The sequence below is a fragment of the Paramisgurnus dabryanus genome, chromosome 11 (assembly GCF_030506205.2).
Source record: "Paramisgurnus dabryanus chromosome 11, PD_genome_1.1, whole genome shotgun sequence".
In the NCBI taxonomy this organism is placed as follows: domain Eukaryota; kingdom Metazoa; phylum Chordata; class Actinopteri; order Cypriniformes; family Cobitidae; genus Paramisgurnus; species Paramisgurnus dabryanus.
The window spans coordinates 7,276,178-7,291,886 of record NC_133347.1 but is presented as its reverse complement, the minus strand read 5'-3'; the positions used below and the strand labels follow the sequence as shown (position 1 = coordinate 7,291,886).

The 15,709-nt window shown below is 38.4% G+C and overlaps 1 protein-coding gene across 3 annotated transcripts in view; it reads right to left on the bottom strand.

Moving 5' to 3' along the window:
• itgb4 (integrin, beta 4) overlaps positions 1-13,337 on the bottom strand; it is a 36,183-nt gene extending 22,846 nt beyond the window's left edge. Inside the window, exons 1-17 of one of the 3 annotated variants that reach the window (XM_065248391.2) lie at positions 13,031-13,337; positions 12,091-12,155; positions 11,592-11,676; positions 9,140-9,222; positions 8,737-8,832; positions 8,439-8,643; positions 8,184-8,280; positions 7,924-8,095; positions 7,521-7,784; positions 7,298-7,387; positions 7,055-7,177; positions 5,052-5,219; positions 4,890-4,966; positions 4,598-4,800; positions 4,397-4,500; positions 3,902-3,997; positions 255-384 (exon numbers count right to left, since the gene is read on the bottom strand). In XM_065248391.2, coding sequence (XP_065104463.1) covers positions 255-384; positions 3,902-3,997; positions 4,397-4,500; positions 4,598-4,800; positions 4,890-4,966; positions 5,052-5,219; positions 7,055-7,177; positions 7,298-7,387; positions 7,521-7,784; positions 7,924-8,095; positions 8,184-8,280; positions 8,439-8,643; positions 8,737-8,832; positions 9,140-9,222; positions 11,592-11,676; positions 12,091-12,093 — 1,996 coding nt within the window. In that variant the 5' untranslated portion in view covers positions 12,094-12,155; positions 13,031-13,337. The remainder of the gene's footprint in view (positions 1-254; positions 385-3,901; positions 3,998-4,396; positions 4,501-4,597; positions 4,801-4,889; positions 4,967-5,051; positions 5,220-7,054; positions 7,178-7,297; positions 7,388-7,520; positions 7,785-7,923; positions 8,096-8,183; positions 8,281-8,438; positions 8,644-8,736; positions 8,833-9,139; positions 9,223-11,591; positions 11,677-12,090; positions 12,156-13,030) is intronic. The other 2 variants (XM_065248393.2, XM_065248392.2) reach the window with 2 other exon arrangements.
• Positions 13,338-15,709: the final 2,372 nt, after the last annotated feature.

The window sequence follows — 15,709 nt, the reverse complement described above, 5'->3', positions numbered from 1 at the left end:
GCAAATGTTTTTGTGAGTGATTTGGTGCCTCGTTGTGATGGGACAACTAGTCGATGCACATAAGATAAATACAAAAGTATATCTGTAAGAGCTGAGGTAAGAGGATAAGTTTTGTGTTATAGTCCTGTAGGCCTGTGTCAGAGATTTGAATTGAATGTGGGCAGCTACAGGTAGCCAATAAAGTGAGATCAGAAGAGGTGTGACATTACTTCTTGCATAATTAACACGATTTGATTTGAGGTTTGATGTCTTACCATCTTCCAGATCTTCTACCAAGATGGCTTTAAAGTGACATTCATCACACTTCTTTCCTTTTCTCTCACCGGTGTTCCAAGCCTGACACTGGACGCAGCTCCTCTTGCCCTCACACATGCCCAGCTGTGCCTGCAGGGTAATTTTAGTAAATGTTCATAACTTATTAACACTATAGAGAACATGCATACACTAGGGGTCTTCAACGGTCCACTTAGATCCGAAAACCCGAGGGAGGTCCAACCCGAGAGTGTAATTTAATTGGGGTAATTTAAATTAATTTGTTCTTGCCGTAACGGACCTGAGACAACCCAAACTCAGGGTTCCCACACCTTAGTTAACTTCAAATTCAAGGACCTTTCAAGAACTTTGCAGGTCCAATATCCTCAAAATCAAGGACTACATGTGGGGACCAGGGCCGCATTAACGATGTCACCAGAATTACAGCCTACATTCACACAATCTTTATAATAACCCTACTGAAAAAAACAGCATCAAACCAGCATGGACCATCATGGGAATTATGCTGGTCTATGCTGGTTTAGCTGGTGATCACCAGCATACCAGCACCAAAACACAACATATGCCGGTCTTGCTTGTATGACCAGCATGGGATGCTGGTGCTAATGCTGGTTTGGTGCTGGTACAGCTGGTGCTAATGCTGGTTTGGTCCTTGTTTAGCTGGTGCTAATGCTGGTGCTGGTTTAGCTGGTGTTCACTAGCAAACCAGCACCAAAACACAACATATGCTGGTCTTGCTGGTATGCTGTTTTTTTTAGCAGGGCACTAAGTGCAAGTTGTCAGGCTTTTATTTTGCTGGAATAAATGCAATAACAAAATATTAAAACCATATCAGAATGCCCACAATATACACAAATATCACTGCATAACATATGCACATAGTCCTAGCTAGGGGTGACCCGAATAGTCTAAGATGCGATGCTTTGACAAGAGAAGCCTGATTCGACTACTGCACAGTCGAATCGTCGCAGATGTGTTATAAAATGAGGATCATTTAATTTTGGCTGTATAAGAGTGCACATTATCTGATTTCACATATAACAGCTTTCTCTCAATATAAAAAATATACAGCCTATTATGATAATACTAAGTAAATAATATGTGAAAAAGTAGCTTTCAATAAATATTTTTAAAGGCTGTTAATAGCCTAAATCCCGTGACAGGACTACACGTCCATGTCCAGAAACCATTGCAAAGTCTCTTTGTTTCTGCAATTTAAAAGACAAAACAGGCAATTCTATACTTTCGTTATTTTAAAATTTATTTTAATATTTCTTTGTTTTTATTTAATTTATAGATTATTTAGTGTTGTCTGATTAAACTATTTGTGGCTTGTGTTTTATTCCCCTGCGCATTTAGGCATTTTGCACCCATGTTCTGCACCTTATTGATTCTGACTTCATTTTGTTTTTATTTTTTTATTAATTATAAAGGTAAATTCTGATCTAATTTAAGTTCTGTAAGTTTTGGATTGCTTTCCGTTGTGTCGATGTTACGCTGTTGCATGCTGTCACATTCAATTTAGCCGAACGTGCTAGGTATTCTGCGTGATCATATTTAGGCGTTCATCAAACTAAACATCAAAAAACTGATTTTTTCGACAAGTATAAGTTTTAAAATGTATTTAAAAAGGTTGCTTAACTTGTCAAAAGTTGAGCTACAAAACAGGTAAGCCGTTTTTTTTTTCGGTGATGACACCGAATATAAATATCTCTACCGAATCTGACACAATTGTCTCTCTTGGATTTAATAATATGGTCGGTGTTAACTTTCAAATGATAGAAAAGAGATTCCTGAAACAAATGTTATAAGAAACATCAGATGTTTCAAGTGAATACAGAGATGATCAAAGTGAAAGTAAGCAATCAGATATTTCTGTGCAAAATAATAAAGCATATATAGTGTCTATGAAATGATTAATTTCAGTGTTTTCTTGTTATAAATTAACCGTTTAAGGAATTGTATATAAAGCTTGTTTTTTATAATTTACAGTAACAAATTATATGTAATTTCTCGTCTTTTATTTCCTTGCCACGCTAAATCTCAAAATGAAATAAGATTGCTGAACTTAGCCGTGGCTTCCGAGGCAGAATCTAATTTGTTATTTATTAGATTTAGTTATCAAAAATGTTTTGTGTAATATCTTTGTGTGCTGTTCTGTACATCTTGGCTTTAAAATGTTACGAGGAATCATTTAATGAATGTTTACACATTGTATTAAGATAAAAACGCGTCCTCAGTTTCGTCTTTATTCATCAGAAATGCAATAATGGATATTTCAGACAGAAATTTTAAAAAGCTCACTAATGATTGCAGGGTAGCCTACAGTAAGTGAGAGATTTTCTTGCGCAGGAACTGCATTCACGCACGGACATTCAAAGCAAAGCGATTAAGCATAATTTTAAAGGGAGTATCAACTTTTTATAAAATGCGGTTGTTATTTTTTTCCGGCATCTCCTGGCCCTTTCCAGCCCGAGGCCCTGGGCTTAAGCCCAGATAAGCCCATGCATAAATGCGGCCCTGGTGGGGACAAATTTCAAGTGAGAGCAAGCTTACATTGTGTTACCTTATAAGATACATTGTTACAGTTCCCTTTTGAGGGAACTCACGCTGCGTCACTGTGGTGACACTTTGGGGACGTCTCCAAGGGTAAGTGCGTCTGAATGTGTATATCAAATTTAACCAATGGTGAGGCTTAACGACAAAGACAGGGTGATGCGGGAGCCAGGAAGTATAACGCTATCTGAAATATTACAGGGACGCAGGAAGTATGGCAAGGGAGAAGCAGCGTCTCATTCCCTTCTCAGAGAACAACAGTTACATACGTTACCAGATACGTTTTCAGGTGTCAAACACAATTATGCAAAAAAGCATTTTTTTATGAATCAACATTCGCATACAGAAGATAAAAGCATTTAAAGTGAACAGTTTAGCACGTGTGCTTAAAAAGTCTAGAATTTTTATATTATACACTACACAGGAAATAATATGGATTTTTTCCCGAAAACTTCTTGCATAAAATAGATTCAAGCACTTTCAATGAATTGTATGTATAGTTTCAAAAACTTTCCAGGGCCTTGAATTTTTTCCCCCAGATTCACAAACTTTCAGGGATTTCAAGGACCCGTGGGAATCCTGCAAACTATCTTGCCTGTGTGCATCAAGTCAATTTCCAACCTCACCCCCTCCCCATTTGCCAAGAGTGCTTACGACATTGTGTGATTGGCGGCAGGTTAATTTTCCTTGAGCCAGACCTGTCAATCAACTTTGAATGCACATTTTTGCAGTAATCTTGGTGTTGTCGTAAGATAACAAAGGAAAATAAAGAAAATGGAGCAGCGGGTTAAATTGGATGCGAGGCCAACAGGGTTTTTTTTTGTCTGACTGGTGCGTTCGGGTATGCAGACTGCAGACAAGTCGGTGCCGTTTACATTCGGATCCAGTCGGATAAAAAATATTGCCATTGCTTCGGGTCGGATTTGAGTCTAATTTTCTTGGGCTTGGGTCGGGTCTTTAAATTTTTTTTAGCACATCGGGTTCAGGTAAAAAGCGGATGGGGTCATTTCAAGTCGGATACATTTCTTTGGACCCGAGTAGACCTCTAAGCACACACACATCACAATCCTACCTGAAAGTTGGCTTCACAAGTTGGGCTAAGTGGAAGTCCAGAGTGTTGACACTCACAGCGGCCACATTTACACACACCACGGCCATTACAGATACCCTGGTAAACGAAGTAAAAATGTTGTGCAGCTGTGGAAATTGTTTTTGTATGCTACAGAAAATAAATATGGATGCAAGAGGTATATCAAAATGATCAAATACAGATATTTTGACTAATATTGATAATTATTGGTATGCCTTGGCTGATAACTGATACGTGACCCTGCCTGTGATAATCCAGCTTAAGTCTGTTTTCTACATAAATCATCCTAAATAAAGAACATTTTGTGTAAATATAACCTTGATATCATTAATATTGACTGAGTAAGGTCATGTTAAAGATTGAAATCAGTGAGTGAAATCAAACTTGGATGCTCCAATTCTCATCATTAGATTATAAGACTTTAACCTGGATTTCACAGAGAGGTTCATAAGTTATGTGTGGGCTAGCAGGGTTTACCCCTTTGCTGTCCACGCATGTTTGGTTGCTGCTGGGACATTCACAGGCATCTCCAGACCAGCCAGGTGTACAGACACATCTCCCCATACTGCAACTGCCACGGTCTGAGTTACACACAGAGGTGAAAGGTCAATAAAACTATAACATGTCAAAGCACGTCCACAAAAAAATATGGTATGCGCCATTTGTTTTATCACTAACCATTACAAAGAAATCCACCAAATCTTTGACAAAGGGATTTGTCAAACTGACAGAGTGGTCCCTCAAACTGGTTCGGGTTATAGCACACGCATGTGCCACACATACAGTCTCCTCTGCCGGAACACGGTTCTGTCATCCCGGGGCCCAAACACATTTTGGAGTCCGTGGAAGCTCCTGCTGAACAGTTACAGAAGGGACCTAACCTATGGGGGCGGATAATACAAATGGGGCATGATTGGGGAAAACACAAAAGTTAAATGCATCAAAGGACAGAAAAAAAAATCAATAATACCATCCGCTGACACACTGGCATTTTCCGCAAACTAAATCTCCGTGGCCGTGACAGCGCACCGCATTTTTGACCGGAGTCTGATATGAGAAGAAAAACCAAATTGTAAGACTTTCAAAGACACTGTTTGACATAAGAAAGGTTCTTAAAATCTACCGAAATCACCTTTTCACAGTTACATCTCTCACAGAGCACTTCAGTTTTGATATTGAAGGCTGTGCTGAAGGTGGTGGGTTTGACTCGCAGAGTTCCCTTCCGGTCTGCAGGGCCTGCATTACAGACGTGTTTCTCTTCTACCTTGGTAAGAGCCTTCAGACGGACCTTAAATTTACCCTACAGACAGGTAGAATCCAAAAAACAGTGCCTTTATTAAACGCTGAAATGTATTGATAGTTTAGTGTAATGAAAATTTGTACTTCACTTTTCTGAATTTTTATGCTATCATCTTTGTGTAGCAAAGGGTCACTTAACTCTTTCACCGCCATTGACGAGATATCTGGTCAATTAAGAGAAAACGCTTCCCCGCCAATGACGAGATTTTCCGTCTTTCCGCAATACCGCTATTATCCGCAACTTTTTAAACCCGGAAGTATTGCCCTATGGCAAGTGGCTGCATGTCCGTGTCTGTTTTAAAGATCGCTCTGAATGGGATCTCTATGAAAAGTCCGTCACAAAAATGGAATTATCTCTGCTTTTTGCTCAAAATGTGGTGTTTTTGCAGAAACCTACCCATATTTAAAAGCTGATTACAAAAGAACCACTGAAGGTAGGATGAAAGCAGAGGGAGTTCTTCGACTCGGCGCAGTAACACCCTCCCTCTCCCATTATGAGAGGGAGAAGGGGAGCGGATTTTTCAGGCGAGTCGAAGTACTCCCAAAAGTGCTGTTCCGCCATACAATATAGTTCCTCTATTAAATCCGCTTAGAAAAGAACTACGTTTTATTTTGTACCACCAAACTTGCTCGTATAACTACTCGTCTTAAATAGGAAAAACGTTGATGTGTTTGGTCACTTCTAACTTTATCTCTGAGTGGTACCATTGAATGAATGGGGCTAAGCTGAATGCTATCGAAGTGTCACAGCGTGCTCCAGCGCTTACGTGCACGCACACAGATGATAGAGGGATGTATCAACTCTTCTTAGTTAAGGTATTAACATATTTTAATATTGAAAATGAGTAGACTATTCCTTTAAGTCCAGGTGTGTGCGAGAAGGAATCTGCGCATGTTACAAGTTCTCTCGAGCAAAGTGAAGCTCACAAACCATCTAATGCGAGGAAAAGCACGCAATGTTAATGTAAAACTGTGATGATAATAATAACTATCACCAACTATCTTCTTGAACGACGGCTAGTGGGGATATGTCTGACGATCGCTATCGTCTATCGACACAACCCTATCTGAGACAATAGTATATTTAGCCGCATTAGTGCTACAATGTGCTAACAAACACTTTTGGGTAAAATTAACCAGATTGTGGGTGGGGCTTTGTTTGTGTGATGTCACATTAACAAGAAAATCAAAACAACATGTCTAATGAGACTGCTTTGGTTTAATAGGGATAAAAAAACAAGAAGAGGGTGGATTTTTTCATTGTAGGGTTGCGGTGTTCACACACTGCCAATACACATTTATGTGCAAAGTGGATTTTACATAATATGTGCCTTTAAAAGCTTCCATGATGGGTAGGATGTTGTCTACACTGCAAAAAAAAAAATGACTTTCTTCCTTAGTATTTCTGTCTCGTTTTCAGTAAAAATATCAAAAAATTCTTAAATTAAGATGCTTTTTCTTGATGACCGAAATGACCTAAGAAAATAAGTGTAGTTTTTAGACCAAAAATAAATATCAAATTTAAGTGATTTTGTGCATAAACAAGCAAAAAAAATCTCCCAATGGGGTAAGCAAATTTTTATTGAATTTTGTGTTTAAGAAAAACTTGTTTTATGCACAAAATGACTTAAATTTGATATTTTTGGTTTAAAAACTAGACTTATTTTCTTGGGTCGTTTTGTTCATCAAGAAAAAGCATCTTAATTTAGTCATCTGAAGACAAGACAAAAGATACATTTTTTTTTGAAAATCATTTTTTGCAGTGTACCCATCTACATCCCATCATTAGGCAGCGAGGCAACTCAATACGTTTTGGTAAATATGACAGAAACTCACAATTTCTCCTGGTGTGATATTGAAATTCCCATCAGCATAGACAGAGCCGGACTGAGAGAAAATCTTAGCTTCCATTGCTTTTGGTTTGCCCTCAGCACGAATATTGATCTTGGAACGAATACCCTGTACAAAAAAAAAGAAAGACAAATGAATTGATAATCTGATGAACACTAACATCAATTCCTGATATCCCAGAGAATCATTCTGGTATGATGCTGATAAATCCTCCACATTCTGTTTTACCTTAAAAGCTTTTTGTAAAATGGTCAGGATGTTGGAAGAATCGTCCTGCAACTGTTCCACTTCAGCAATGGGGAAGTATTTAGACAGTTTCTGAAAAAGTGATGTCACGTTAGTATTAATCAATAAACAATTTCAACATTATTCAGTTTCAGAGTTCACATTTTCATATAAAATATAACACTTCTAAAACTCGTGTAGACATTTGGTACGAAACCAGCCAAACCTCGTAATGTGTGTAGGAGTGGTTAGTGACAGCGAAGATTGGGATGATATTGTGCTGACCCAGAAGTCGCACTAGCGTGGGTATAGATGGGTAATCTTGAAGTGTGTCATGTGTATATTTTCCATCTGCACTCAGGTGACATTTCTCATCGTTACGATCCAAAATGCCAGCAAGCACGTTGGCGCCGTCCGCCTCGTAATGAAAAGCAGATTCAGTGGAGAAGACCAACAAGTGGGTGCTGTGCTGCCTCCATCCAATCTGAGTCTGTGAAGAAAAATGTTAATGTTATTTCTGAGTTACAATGATGTGGAACATCACAAGTTTAGCTGTTTGCTAAGATCCACTAACTAATCCAGCCTGGTATTTTTTACCGAGATTATTAGCATTGTTTAAAAAACGGTACCTGGCATACAGCAGTTTGTAAGATGGCATCAAAGCCGCCCTCGGGGGCGTCCAGGTTGCCAGATATTCTCTCGTTCTGCAGCTTCTGTCTGAAGTAGGTGATGTTGTTGGTGAGTGAGATGACGTTGGTAAATGAAAACGGAGGGTCGCTGTTGGGCCACGGCTGCTTTAACCTTTGAGAGATTAAACACACAAGCGGGTAATTCTACAAACAATGATTTAAATCATATTATTGATGTGCTTAAGCTGTGTTGTTCTCACTTGGCTGGTCTCATGTCTGTCTGTGGCTCTGTGACTTTATCCACAAATTTGCCAAATCCAATGGTGTAGTCATCAGAGATATCGCCAACGAGATTAGCTGCGTGAGGTGAGCCGAAAATCAAACAAATTAATTAACGTCCGAACAGCACTGCATCAATTATAATTAAACAATCCTCACCAAAAAAATAAATAATATATATATATATATATATATATATATATAGTTCGCTATATCAACACTCTCCCCTGACTCACCCAGCTTGTCTCCCATTTTCTTCAGGTTGTCCAGATCATCAGTCATTGAGTTGGAGAAGTCCATGAGGATGTAGAGATCCAGAGGGCCACGCGGCGGCTCAAACACCTCCATCTCCACCTCCTTCTCCTCCCCGGGGAGAAAGGTCATGCTCATCTCCTGAGGAGCCACCTGTGAGTACTTGTTGATCACTTTGATCTTTTCGTTCTGTAAAAAACACGCAGATGTAAGAATGCATGCACACACAAAACCATCATCGATACAACCACCAAACCTTCAGCAAAGCATGGGCCAACAAACCTTAATCGTCTCTTTGCTGCTCTCAATTGCTACCAGCAGACCACACCTATGGGCCTCCAGGTTGCTCTTAAAATCACATCGTTCATGCTCAAAGATCTGATGAAACACAAATAAAAAAACAGAAAACTGTAGTCAGACAGAAAGCTACAAACAGTTTTTAAAGGAACAATTTAAACATAAAAATCCTCTCATAATTTATTCACAAAACCTCAAAGTATTTTCAAATGCACTGCTCACAGTAATTGTAACTGCACAGATATGAAAGACTGGAACATTATTCAGTCATATTGATTTAAAAATGACATAAAAGTGATTAAATAATGAGAGAATTGTCATTTTTGGGTAAATTGGTGTTGTTAAAGACACATAACCACAAAATGCATGTGAAAAGAGTGAATCTAACCTCATCAGCGCAATATGAACACTCTGAGCCAATCTGGATACAGTCTGTGCAGGTTTTGTCCTTGGCTCCAGTACAGGGATTCGCTATATAACACAAAAACAGTCATACCATGGTAAGAATCAGTTTTAAGTAGTATTCTGTCGATCTATTTAGACGGTCATGTGTGTGGTTCGTAATTTCAAAATATGTGTTGTGCGCGTCGAGTGATCCAAAGTGCATCAAAATAAGTGCCTGCTGCAGACGCGTCTTAAGGGTTTATGATAAAAGAGTCCCTCGCGTTTGCCAGATACTCGCATAATCTCATGCGTAATCAGAGTTTACTGTTAAGGGAGTGTCTTGTGTGTATTTTGTGAACGTGAGCGTCTCTTTTATCATAAACGGTTTTGGCGCGTGTGCAGCAGGCACTTATTTTGACAAAACACGTGATGCACATGGTTCACATGACGCAACAAACACATATATTTGGAAAACACGAGCAACAAACAAAATTTTGAATTGGCGCCCCTCGGAAGAGCAGTCACGAGCAGCCACTGTTTACCAGTGATATCCACAGTATTGTCAATATTCAGTAATGTCCACAGTATAAGCAGTATTTAGTCATGTCCAAAGTGTTAGTAGTAGTAATTTTTCACAGTATTAGCTGTATTTATTACTGTCCATATTTTTATCAATGTTTTAGTAATCACAGTATTCAGTAATGTCCACAGTATAAAATAAAGTCCACAGCAGTATTCAGTAATGTCCAGCAGTATTTAGTCATGTCCATAGTACTAATTAGTCATGTCCAAAGTGTTAGTAATCTCCACAATAATTTGTAATTTCCACATTACTAGCCATATTATTTAGTAATGTCTATAGTATTAAGTCAAGTTTAAAGGGCACCTATTTCATTGCTAAAAAACAATGTTATTTTGTATATTTGGTATAATACAATGCGTTTGCGTGGTTTATGGTTTAAAAACCACATTAATTTCCAAAAACCATACATTTTTGTAGCTCCAGATCTCCTGAAACGCATGGATTTTGTAAAAGTCCTACATTTGAAAAGCACTGTGTCCCTGATTGGCCAGCTAATCTGTACGTTGTGTTTGGCCAGAATACCTCTCACGTCAGCCAGAAATGTGACACTCCTTATCATGTTTGAAAGATTCGCTCACAATGCAACGCTAACAGGAGTTAACTTACAGGTTGTGAGTCCGAAGCGGTAGGAATTATGATAATGTCGGTCTCGTCTACATCACCAATCCCAGGAAGTAAACTGTTGCCTACAATCCGTGTGTTTGTTGTAGTCCAAGAAAAGAGATTTACGTTGGAGATGATAACTCACATCATCGTTTATTTTGGGGTTTAAACCTTTTGCATATCGTTAACATGTACTAATACACACTTACACACCAAAGCAAATGTAAAAACTTGAATCGGACTATAGGTGCCCTTTAACGAATGTCCACATTATTAGCCGTATTTAGTGATGTCCGCAGTATTAACAGTATTCAGTAATGTCCACTGAATTAGCAGTACACTGTATAATAAATAATTATATACTGTTATGTGACCCTGGACCACAAAACCAGTCATAATTTGCATGAGTACATTTGTAGCAAAAGCCAAAAATACATTGTAAGGGTCAAATTGTGTTAAATGGCAAAGTTCCTTAGGATATTAAGTAAAGATCATGTTCCATGAAGATATTTTGTACATATCCTACAATAAATATATAGGTGTGTGTGTTTGTCATAAGTAATATGTGTTGCTAAGGACTTCATTTGGACAACTTTAAAGGCAATATTTTTTTTTCAGATTCAAGATTTTCAAATAGTTGTATATTTTTACTAATTTATTCGGCTTTCAGATGATGTATAAATCTGGATTTTATGACTGATATTGTCGTCCAAAGTCACATATAGTTAGTAAGAAATAATTGATGATGAATAAAAAATAATGCACATCCGAGGTGGTCACGCATTACATCGCAGGTGTTATTTTTGAATAATTCAAAGGACCGAAGTCAATTATTCTGCTTATACCACAGTTAACAAAATATTGCTCTGGTGCCTATATTTAAGACATCATTTCAAAGGCTAATTGTGTGCAGTTATTGAAAAATAACACCCATGGAACATTTCTCAACCAATCAAAGCATTCAACAGCCCCGTGGTATAATTCGTATTATAGTACACTGTAAAACCTAAAAGTTAACTCAACTCAAACCATTTAAGTAAACCGGTTGCATTAGTTTTAAAACACATACATTTGAGTACTGTGAACTTAAACAAATTGAGTCATATGCAGTTATGCACTTATATTCATCACAGTACTTAAATTTATGTGTTTAAAACTTAAATGGTCTAATGCAACCGGTTTACTTAAATGGTTTGAGTTAAGTTAACTGTTAGGTTTTAGTGTTTTTTGACTGTGTAAAATTGTTTGTAATGAGATTTAAGGTTTCCACCTTCATTAGCATGGCTGGTTATAACAGTGAGCAGGAGAATGTTGATCCCCACGGCGAGATGCAGCGCCCATCCTCCCATTTCAGTCTGAAACACACATATAACTCACACATATTACATTTATTTACACATGATGAACCAATAAGCCACATACTACTACAGTATAGATGAAACATGCAAGACACATGCCTTGATGAGCACCATACCATAAGCAGAAAATACTTCTAAAACATCAACACGACTGTGATTCCTTCATGTCAACACAGACACACTGCAGACCCAAACATTAAACTTTAATCTGTCCCATAATTCATCACGCCTATAGAATTAGAGACCACTGTCTAACCTACAGATAACAGAACAGCATGCCATGCCCCCAAACTCTGGAGGATTAGCTCTTAAAACACTTAAAACAGAGGAAGAAATGTGATCCACCTGCCCGCTATCACTTTCACCCTCTCTCTAAAGACATCAAATGAAAGCCGAGCCCATTTCACCCACCATAAATCTCTGGACTGTGAAGAACAGAAACAGACCAACGATTTCTCAGGAATTTTGCACATATCCTATACAGATGGACAGAGAGGAGAAAAAGAGAAGGGGTTCTGATACCAACGCAGATTTTCATCCATACATTTCCAGCAAAAAAATACCACTGACACATCTATCAACCCTAATATTCTCACCTATGAGTTCATATTTTGCTGGAATTTCGCTCCAGGATGAGAAAACATGACTAAACCTGAGATCTTAACATACTTTTGCATGCTATTTATGACCGTGATCTGGGAAGTGTTAACCTCCCATACTGCCTGATATATAAGGTTGAGTCATATAAGACGAAAAACATCATGATTTATAATTTGCCTGATTAAAGTTGTTTTTACATAACACAATTAGTATCAAAAAAAAAAAAATATTCACAATTACCTTATGTTGCACAACATTCAATGTATTAAATTTAGCTTACATTTGGGGCAAATCTAAGTCTAATAACTTCAACATCAACATTATTAAAGTCTCCACAAAAGCTGTTTATCAATCTAAAAAGCAATAAAAAATTTAACAGCGTAAACAAGCCGAGACACCATATCACACAAATGTGATTGTCTTTAAAACACAGCTGCAAGTGCATAATAACATTAACAAGAACCTGCATTGGTGCAAATCCAAAACCTTTCACGTATTAAACTTCAAAACTATTTATTTGGTAAACACTGATTGAAAAGTATTGAAAGATGATGAAAAACAAAAACAACTAGTACATAATTCTTAGCATATGTGAATGAACACTAGAGGTCAAACTTTAAGAATGAACGCAGCGACTCTAAATCTATTTTTACTTCAATAGGAACAAACTAGGAAAACAAACCAAACTGAAGAGTGTGACAAAAAGTTTAGAGAAAAACTTGCAAGACATTCAAGACTTGATCTCACTAACCTCTTAGTCTGCTATTCCCAAGTCCCAGAGTCCAATCAGAAACCGCAAAGTTCTCTAAAAGTAAATCCTTAATTTTCCAATGATTAACCAAAGAGGGAAAACAGGTTTCCCACCTGTTCTTCGCAAATCCAAGCAACTTGTTGCGCTTGCAGGAATAAAGTCCTCCTCCTAACTCACTCTGTGCTGCAGACTGAACGTTCACCTCGGATGTGCATGTGTTTAAGAGTGAACGCATGTCTGGTCTCTGAGATTAAACCCCTCCCCTTTTGCTCAAGTTGTTCAGGTGGTTTAAGGCAACACCCTTCCTTTCTTTCTTCTCACTTTGTGAGGTAACACAGCCTCTCCGCCTTCCCTTCTGCACTTTCACTCGATCGAATTGCACATGAACATTCCAGCACCCTCACCTGTACGGGCTTGAGAATGACAGGTCAGAGCTCTTCCCGAGGGGAGAAGAAAGGGAGAGAGACACAGCGAGAGAGAGAGAAAGAGAGAGAGAGAGAGCCCTGCCCTTGATGACCTTGCACAGGGAGTGGCAGGCAGATTTATTGCCTGCAGGGTACAAAGAATCATTGCTACACTTTTATGCACGTTCAGGCATACGCAGGTACATGCACAAACACAAGCCCGGCTGTACCAAAACTGTCAGTGCAAGAGATGTGCAATAAAAACAAAAAACTAGCATTAAACACAAAGTCTCACACAGGGCATTTTCTTTGAAGTTTTCCAATATCACTGTCCGAAAAAGGTTTCCTGACTCAAGAGAGAGAAAGAGAGATAAAACTGTGCTGGCATTTAAAAGGGAAAGTTCCTGTTGATTAGGAACAAAGCAGTGGTTTTGACAACTACCTCTATTCCAGCCTGTCCCTATCCGTGACCTCACCCAGACCAGCTTACAACAGAGCGGATTAGACACGCACCGAAAAGACAGACAGACAAACAGAAAGAGACAGGCGGGCAGACGGATCCGAAGCAATTCATTTTAATGATCGCTGAACTCACAAGGCCTTAAGCAGTAAAACCACTGGAAAAGCCAAGGGAAGCACACTTCCACAGGGGAGATGTATAATTTTAAGCACACAATGAATCATAAACAAGGTGTGTCCTTCCCTAAGTTACAGTCAGATGCACTGGCACAGAGTGAAACATTATAAAGAGGTGTGTGTGTGGTACATCCGTCCCACGGGAATGAGCTGGAAAACCTGCTTTTGCCATTTTTAAGTCTTGAGGTCTATTTGAAATAGCCCCTGTACCCTTATTTACTACTCCCTAACATAGTGCACTTCATGGAGTGAAGGAAACGAGTGAATTCCAACAGTAAGCATGGAGGAAGCACTGCGGGCGTCATCTGCCAAGATGTGGGAATTCGTTCAGTGCAAACCTCAGGTTGTATACTTGTCATTGTGGTGCATCGAGGAATTGAATGAGTGCACTCGATAATGTCCACTATGATTTCGGACACCACTACAAAATAAACAGCGTAATTCAGTACATACTATAAGAGATGGGGCAATTTCGGACATCGCCCTGGAGAACAGAAAAGTGCATTCCCCAAGTATGACACGTTCCATCCTGATTAGGGCTGGGCAAAAAATAGATTTTTCAATTAATCGTGTTTTTAAACGTGGTTGATTAAAAATCGATTCTCAAAGGCCACAAAACGATTAATGAAATAGCCTGATGCTGTTTGATCAAGGAATGCGACTGTTTTGACTTTTTTTAGCATACATTTTTCGTCTTGCATAAAAATTGTATTGTATTAAACATAATTGTATGCATTTGAAAATCAGAGATGGGTTCTGTTTTAATGTACCCAAGTGTACCTAAAATAAAAAAGTGTAATATACAGGATGGTGGCTCTTAATTTCTTTTTATTAATTACCCACTTGTAAACTTATGTTCACTGTTTTTTTTATAAATAAAGTATTTGTATTAAATCAGAAGAATTTTAATCAGAATCGAAGCGATAGCTCATGAATCGAAATCGAATCGTTTCGGAACTGCTGAATTGATACCGAGCCCTATTCCTGATTCATAATTTTTGGTCCTGGAATAACTAATATCAGCCAATAAATTGCAGGATTAGGTATTGTATACTATTCATCAAAAAGGAAAACACCACCATTACCTCAACTAATAAGAATTAATACATACCTATCTTTTTTCAATGCGCGCACTTCATCTTTGCACAGCGTGAATGTGTTAGCATTTAGCCTAGCCCTATTCATTCATTGGGATCCAAACAGGGATGAATTTGAAAGCCACCAAACACTTCCATGTTTTCCCTATTTAAAGACCGTTACATTGCACCAAACAAAACGTGGCGATAAAAAAAGGGGACAATATTGTATGGCAGAAGAGCACCTCAGCGTGCAGTAACATCATCATGATGATGTTACTGCGCGTTGAGGTCGAAGTGCTGCAAACTAAGTGCTCTTCCGCCATACAATATAGTTCTCAATTTTTTTTATCTTCTAAAAATCGCCATGTACTCGTGTAACTACTCATGTAACAGTATTTAAACACAGAAACATGAGAGTCTTTGGTGGGTTCTAAATTCATCCCTGTTTGGACCCTAAGGAATGAATGGGGCTAGGCTAAATGCTAACACATTCACGTTGCGCTGTACAAAGATTAAGCCCATGCATTGATAAAATATAGGTATGTATTAATTTGTCTAAG